The sequence below is a fragment of the Astyanax mexicanus genome, chromosome 12 (genome assembly GCF_023375975.1).
Source record: "Astyanax mexicanus isolate ESR-SI-001 chromosome 12, AstMex3_surface, whole genome shotgun sequence".
Taxonomy (NCBI): domain Eukaryota; kingdom Metazoa; phylum Chordata; class Actinopteri; order Characiformes; family Acestrorhamphidae; genus Astyanax; species Astyanax mexicanus.
Window position 1 is genome coordinate 37,493,361 of NC_064419.1, and position 8,675 is coordinate 37,502,035.

General features: G+C 37.5%; 1 protein-coding gene across 2 annotated transcripts in view; it reads left to right on the top strand.

The window, feature by feature from the left end:
• The window catches only part of ccser1 (coiled-coil serine-rich protein 1), a 162,481-nt gene extending 159,022 nt beyond the window's left edge, over nt 1-3,459 (top strand). The window contains exon 10 of one of the 2 annotated variants that reach the window (XM_007260798.4): nt 751-3,459. In XM_007260798.4, the coding sequence (XP_007260860.3) occupies nt 751-1,305 (555 nt within the window). In that variant the 3' untranslated portion in view covers nt 1,306-3,459. The remainder of the gene's footprint in view (nt 1-750) is intronic. The other variant, XM_007260799.4, reaches the window with a different exon arrangement.
• Nucleotides 3,460-8,675: the final 5,216 nt, after the last annotated feature.

Sequence of the window (8,675 nt, forward strand, 5' to 3'; positions counted from 1 at the left end):
GTAAAATTGTTATGCATTGTTTAACAGCTTTTAGGTATAAAATGTGTAAAATAAAGAGATTTCTTTTATTTAAGAAAGTAAAGCAGGTTTTTTATTTATAATTTACACAAAATTTATATTGGAATGTGGACTTATTACTTTTCAGTACAGTTTATCACTGCAAGAAATATGCAAGGAATAAAATGTTCAAAAACAGTTAATTTGCTTTAGCAAGTTGCTTTTTTCTTTTCTTTTCTTTTTTTTTTACAGAAAGCGCCCCCTCTGTCTGTTTTTTCTCGTTTTATTTTTAACAGTGTTCTCATTTGCTGAATAAACTGAGGATCCCCCTGATTAGACGATTAAGAACCGCTGGCAGAACCATTAGTAGGTTACAGCGCTGCATCTTTCGGCTGGTCATTTGTTTTGTTGGGGTCTTTTGTGTGTGTGTTTTTTTTTGTGTCCACTGTGCTCATTAGCATTGTGAGTAATGAAGGCACGGTTACATAAGAGAGGCCGTGTTGTGTGAAAAACTGAACAGGTGGCTTAAGCTCCACTGCGACTTTTTTCGGTGCTTGCGGCACCTCCCCGCAACATGCGCTCTTAGCCAGCTCCTCCACAAAAGAGGTTCCAGTTGGTCGGGAAACAATTAGATGAGGTTCCAGGAAGCAGAGCAGGCTTTGTCGGAGTGTCGTGGAATTAAGCGGTCTAATTTGCTCGGCCTCACTTTCTTCTTCTTTTCCTCTTTCTTCTTTTTTGCCCTCTTTTCAACAGGCCATTCATCCAAGTCGAGCCACAAGCCAAAACAGCAGCAGCAACAGCAGCAGCAGCAGCGGCAGTCTAACAAGGGAGCGAAGGCCAGCACGACCGTCCACCGCCGAGCAGTGTAGGAGCGTTCCAGCAGCAGCAGCTGCAGCAGCAGGCCCAGAAGAACGTGCTGGCCTGAATGGAACCTTGAGCCACAGTGGAGCAGCAGGAACGCGGGAGGTTCTCCCAGGGCAGCGGAGAATAGAATCATCTGAGGTGGCTCCGCCGCGTAAGATGGAGCATCTCGGGCCATCGCAGATCCCCCGCGCTGTGGCCGGCAGCAGTTCCAGCCTTCCCAGCAGAGCCAGCCCGTCCCGCAGCCTGTCCTCAGACAGCGAGAGGGGGGCGGGGCCACGGAGTGAGAGAGGAGCTCCGCAACGGCAGCACTCATCCTTCACCGGACGCCTAGGCCAACCACCCCGCGGCCCCCTGTCTCTGCACATGTACAGCCGCAAGAACGTCTTCCTCCAGCACTCGCTCCACACGGCCGAGCTGCAGGCTCTTGCCCAGCAGGACGGCTGAAATCACACGCACACACTGTACACTACACACACACACGCACGCACACTCCAGTTCATTCTCATCCAACAAGACAAAAATGATTCAGAAATGGAAAGCCAAAAAAAAATTAAATAACACTTTCATTGGTGTAAGGCTCACGTACATCTCTGGAAAAAATGAAAAGACCACCTCGGTTTCTGAATCAGTTCAGTTCAGTAAAATGAACAATTTTTTATTCTATAAACTACGGACAACATTTCTTCTAAATTTCAAATAAAAAAATTAATCATTTTGAGCATTTATCTGCAGAAAATGAGAAATGGCTGAAATAACAAAAATAGATGCAAACCTTTCAGAGCTCAAATACTCCAAAAAAACAAATTCATATTTATAAAGTTTTAAGAGTCCAGAAATCAATATTTGGTGGAATAACCCTACAGTTTTTAATCACAGTTTTCATTCATGCGTCTTGGCATGTTCTCCTCCACCAGTCTTACACACTGCTTTTGGATAACTTTACGCCTTCACTCCTGCTTCAAAAATTTAAGCAGTTCAGTTTGGTTTGATGGTTTGTGATCATCCATCTTCCTCTTGATTATATTCCAGAGGTTTTCAATTTGGTGAAATCAAAGAAGCTCATCATTTTAAAGTTGTCTTTTCATTTTTTTTCGGAGCTGTAATTATTCCAATTACGCTCATCGTCCAAAGAAAAAAAAAAAATATATATATATATATATATAGTTTTCTGAACACACACTCTGGTGTGCTATTCCAGCAGGACAATGCTCGTCCACAAACTGCTGCCATCGTCTGGAATGTTGCAGTACACATGCATTACTTCTGCATGGGTTGCCCAAAATAGTTGGCCTATATCAGTTTACATTTTTAAAAAATTATTATACCTGGCAACCCATATCTTTTTTCCAAATACAAATTGTAATCCAACTTTTCTACAAAAAGAAAGTTCCTGAATCACTCTTTCACAATTCCAATCCTGATTTTTGTCATCTTGGAATATGCTTGTGTATTCCATCAGGGAAGAATTCCAAAATGCATTGATGGAATAACCTGGTCTATATTCAGTATATTCAGGTAGTCAGCTGTTTAGACAGAGGAGATCTAAAAGTTAATCTTTATACAGTTGGCCCAAATCTACAGTTTCTTATGCTATTACTTTTTTGAGTTGTCCGAAAAGACAAGCAGTTCCATTACATTTTGGTGAGGAGCATTGACATAAAGGAAGGAAGCCAGTCCGAAATAACTGAAGACCTTTTGGAGATTATTGAGAGACACTGTCCTGTGAAACCACTCCTCCTCCACAGCCATTATTTTGGTGTGGACAGTCAATTTTAGTGATAGCGTTCTGCTGCATAGCAGCTGCTGTCTACAGTGTCCAAGATTCTGTCAATTGTGTCATTGTCAGATGAGTGTGAACGGGACTACACACACACACGCACAAACACACACACACAAACACACTCCTACTCAAAGAACTTCGGCATTCGTCATTCCATCTGCCTCCTCATCGAGGTACTTTACACTGCTGTTTGACCTCTGTTCACTTTCTCGAACTTGTGAACTCTTCAGCTTTTTGTTTTTCTTTTTCTTTTTTTTTTTTTTTTTCCTTCTTAAGCCTCAATTTGGGTTTTTCTCAGCCAGTCATACCAACAGCTCAGCATGAAGCTCTGTTGGCCCTTTTGGACCTGCACAGGTAGACCTCATTAGCCGCTGTGTGTGTCAAGACCAATACTGCTCAGTGTGGAGCTGCAGAAGCCAGTTCTCACTGACCCTGCATTCGCTGCTGAAATACTGTAATACTGACCTGGAAGAAATCATCCAGCAATGTGAACGTTTTGCTCCAATTGCTCCAATTTAAGTTTTTTTGTTGTCTGTTTTTGTATCTACAGAGCCCCTAAAAGGATGTGGTCTATTTTTGTAAGGGAAAAATTGATGCTTGCCAGGTACTGTGTATTGGCGAACACCAGATACTATGTTGTGAGCACCAAATAGAACAGTAAGTGGTGAGCATCAGATACTATATACTGAGTGCTCAATATTCTGTATTGGTGAACACCAAATACTACGGTACCACTTTAAAATAAGACTACCTCCATAAAGGGTTTATAAATTGTTTACAATTAGTTTATTAATGCTTACTATTTAGGTTGTAAATGCCTTAAAATCATTAATAATCAGCTATAACACATAAGCAGGTTACACATAAGGTTTTTATTATTATTCATTATTATTATTAATGGTTGTTTTTAAGGCATTTACAACCTAATTAGTAACTATTAATAAACTAATAGTACGTAAACCATTTATAAACCCTTTATAAAGGTAGTCTTATTTTAAAGTTGTACCAATACTACTTAGTGTGAGCACAAGAAACTATGTGATGGTGAGCACCAGATACTTTGTGGTACTATTTGATGGTGTGCCCCATATATTATGTGGTGAGCACCAGATACTACAGTAAGGGGTAAAATCAGATACTTTAATTTAAGTGCAGGATTCCATGTATTGGTAGACATCAGATACTACTTAGTGTGGGCACAAGATACTATGTGATGGTGAGCACCAGATACTTTGTGGAACTGTTTGATGGTGTGCACCATATTTTATGTGGTGAACACCAGATACTACAGTAAGGGGTGAAAATCAGATACTTTAATTTAAGTGCAGGATTCCATGTATTGGTAAACATCAGATACTACTTAATGTGAGCACAAGATACTATGTGATGGTGAGCTCCATATATTTGTGGTACTATTTGATGGTGTGCATCATACATTATGTGGTGAGCACCAGATACTGAAAAACAGATACTATAATTTAAGTGCAGGATTCTATGTTTTGGTGAGCATCAGATACTATGCGGTTTAGCACCAAAATCTATGTGATGGTGAGCACCAACTATGTGGTGGGCACCAGATGCCATGTGATGGTGAGCACCATATACAACTCTGTGATGGTGAGCACCATATACTATGTAATGAGCACCAGATACTACAGTAAAGGGGTAAATATCAGATACTATAATTTGAGTGCCAGATACTATGTATTGGTAAACAACAGATACTATGTGGTTAGCACCAGATACTATAGTAAGTGGTGAGCACCAGATACTATACTGTATGTTGAGTCCCCAATACTATGTATGTATGTTGGTGAACACCATATACTATGTTTTGGTGAGAACCAGATACTATGTCTTTAGCACCACATAGTATGTGATGGTGAGCACCAAATATGTGGTGAGCACCAAATACTATATGATGCTGAGCACAAAATATGTAGTGAGCACCAGGTACTACAGTAAAGGGGTGAACATCAGATACTATAATTTGAGTGCCAGATACTATGTATTGGTGAACACCAGATACTATGTGGTTAGCACCAGATACTATAGTAAGTGGTGAGCATCAGATACTAATTGGTGAGCACCATGTGCTATTTCTTTTCCTAATTGGAAAAACACTGTTCACTGGACCACATAGTACCTGGTGCCTATCACATAGTATCTGATGCAAACCACCACATAGTAACTGGTGCTCAACACTTATTGTACTATCTGGTGCCCACCATATGGGATGTAATGCTAAATACCACATAGTATATGGTACTCACCAATTACTGTAGTTTTAGGTGCTAACCGCCACATATTATCTGTTACCCATTCCATAGTATCTGGTGCTCACCGCTTATTGTAGTATATGGTGCCCACCACATGGTAATGTTAAATATCACACAGTATATGATACTCACCACTTACTTTACTTTAGTATCTGGTATTCACCGTATAGTATCAGGTGCTCACCGCTTATTGTAGTATATGGTGCCACTTACTTTACTTTAGTATCTGGTATTCACCGCATAGTATCAGGTGCTCACCACTTATTGTAGTATATGGTGCCCACCACATGGTATCTAATGTTAAATATCACACAGTATATGATACTCACCTATACCTATACCTATACCTACTTTAGTATCTGGTATTCACCGCATAGTATCAGGTGCTAACCACTTATTGTAGTATCTGAAGTTCACCACATGGTATCTAATGTTAAATACCAGATAGTATATGATACTCACCACTTACTTTACTTTAGTGTCTGATGTTCACCGCATAGTATCGGGTGCTCACCACTTATTGCAGTATCTGTTGTTCACCACATGGTATCTGGTAGGTATCGCTTTATTTTGCCTGAAAGAAATACACCATGTCACTTCAGGGACTGTGTAAGTATGTGTGTGTAGAGCTACTACATGGTAAAGTCTGTGTGCACCAACTTTAGCTGAATTTTAGCCTCTCCAGTCATTTCCAGTGGTGCTCACCATCAACAAATTAACGGAAAACGTTCCTGAGAACAAACAAACAAACACACTTACGTCACCGTCTGAAATAAACAGGGACGCCAGGAGCTAAAAACCGCCGGAGGACTGATAGAACTGAACGATGGGGTCTTGTGTCAAATCCCATGACGCACTGGGGTTGGAGGTATGTACACAGAGTGGACGCGTTAGCAAATCGCCCTTGACGGTACCCACCAGCACATCTTTTTGCACCAACAAACACGACACTGCAGGCCCACGCACATGTTGCCAAATCAAATCCTCTCTCAGACTGAGGGGTTTTAAAGCTCTTGCTGCTAGGTGGGAATTATGCGTGTGCGCTCAGACCCCTCTTAGGGAATTTAACACTCATTAACCTTTATTAACCGCATGCTACTATCTCTCTTTTTTAATACTGCAACCAGAAATTGAAGCCGAGCCTTTTTGTACAGTAACTGTGCGTAAAAAAAAAAATGATTTCAAAATATAGCTTTTACAGTGTTTTAATAGAAAGCAGTGGCAGACAGGAGCCTCAAGTGAACACCACTGCCTACTGTCTATAAATGGACACCAGGTGAGTCAGTTTTACTAACAACTGCACACTCCTAAAACCCTGAATGACAGGGCTTCAAATGACTCTTCAAGCTAAGAAAAAGAAGAAACACTTTTGGTTCCATAAAAAAAGAACATGGGCTTTATTCACTAAAAGTTTCTTCTTTAAAAAACCCACTTATACATTTGTACAAAGATTCCAACATTCACTAAAGACTTTTCGGTACCACTTTAAAATAAGACTACCTTTATAAAGGGTTTATAAGTGGTTTACAATTAGTTTATTTATAGTTACTAATTAGGTTGTAAATGCCTTAAAAATCATTAATAATCAGTTATAACACATACGTAGAAAGGGCAACAGTATAGATGGCTGTGGGTTCACAATTTGGCAAACAGGTCATTGCTGCCCTTACTACATATGTGTTATAACTGATTATTAATTATTTTAAGGCATTTACAACCTAATTAGTAACCATTAATAAACTCATTTTAAACCATTTATAAACCCTTTATAAAGGTAGTCTTATTTTAAAGTGGTTCCGACTTTTCTTTTGGCCAGGCAGTGTACAATACCCATGTTATAAAATAATTCAAAGTTAGAACCATTTAAAGTTTAAAGTCTAGTGCTAATAGGGGTTTAAGATAATATTGATACACTTAAGAATTGCAATTTTATGTTTTTTTGCGATATTTAAAAAAAAAGAAAGCTCATCTATCGGTTTAATTAACAATAAACCCAGCGTAAAAAAATACAAATACTTTGTTTTAGGTTAATGAAGGGAAAATCAAACTATAAATACATCCCACAAAATTGGTCTGGGATAGGATTTAACATGTAAAAATTGGTGTCAGAAAGTGATTCATTTTGTCTTTTGTTTAAACACTGAACTTCAAAATATATTTAGGCAATATAACCCCTATATTGTTAACAGTAACACAATATATTGCAATATATTGGATTTTAAGCTCTGTGTGGTGATATTGTAGTATTGTATCACCAGATTATTGATGATAAACAGCCCTAATTGCTTAGACATTTCGACAGAATAATCAATAAACCAACAAACTAATCTAAAAAACAATCATTAGGCTAATTGACAAAAAGATAATTAATAGGTGCAGCCATAGAGATGTATGTAAATATAAAGGACATTTTAAAGGTTCCAAATGTCTTATTATTGAACCAAAAGTGTTTCTTCTATATTCTTCTATCACTTAAAATAACCATTTAAAATAATTCCAATTATTCCTGTTAAGAGTTTTTAAGAAGACACCTTGCAAAGTAACTCTCCCAATATAGAAATAAGCTGTTCGGTAACACTTTTGTGTCATGAATGTCATGTCTATTAGGCTGTATTAACATACTCATAACCGTAATATAATGCATTTATAAGGCATTATAAACATGGCTATAAATAGTAATAAATATGTATAACTATTAACTCAGTACAGGCATTATGTTATTATGCATTATGAGTTGTGATTATAGTGCATCATAAGCTGTGCTTATAATATGTTGCACATCAGGGTTAAATTATCATATATCTGTCACTATTAATATATTCCCATGATGACACATGATGATCATCTGTCACTTTACTTAGATTGTAGAATGACACATTATAATATATCATAAATAAATATAAGCAATTATAATATTTAATATAAGTGTATTTAATGAGTGGGACAGGAACTAACTACAGCTCTGGAAAAAATTTAAGAGACCCCATCAGTTTCTGAATCAGTTTCTCTGATTTTGCTATTTATAGTTATATGTTTGAAAATAAACATTGTAGTTTTATTCTATAAACTACAGACAACATTTCTCCAAAATTCCAAAAAGAAATATTGTAATTTAGAGCATTTATTTGCAGAAAATAAGAAATGGCTGAAATAAGAAAAACGATGCAGAGCTTTCAGACCTCAAACAATGCGAAGAAAACAAGTTCAAATTCATAAAGTTTTAGAGTTCAGAAATCAATATTTGGTGGAATAACCCTGTTTTTTAATCACAGTTTTCATGCTTCTTGGCATCATGTTCTCCTCCACCAGTCTTACACACTGCTTTTGGATAACTTTATGCCACTTCTGGTGCAAAAACAAGCAGTTCAGCTTGGTTTAGTTTGATGGCTTGTGATCATCCATCTTCCTCTTGATTATATTCCAGAGTTTTTTTAATTTGGTAAAATCGAGGAAAAACATCATCATTAAGTGGTCTCTTATTTTTTTTTCCATAGCTGTATTTATAACCATGTTTATAATGCTTTATAATGTGTTATGAGCATGTTTATAGAGTCTAATAGACATGACACTCATTGAAAGTGTTGTTACCACCTGTTCTAACATTTATATAAACTATATAAACACACCCTCCTTCAGTTCACAGAAAAGTAAAAAAAAAACTTTAGCTAAAATTAACTGCTTAGACTCGTCGCCATATTGCTCAGCTAGGAATGTTTAATAAGGTTTAATAAGGTTTATTATGTACAGAAATTACA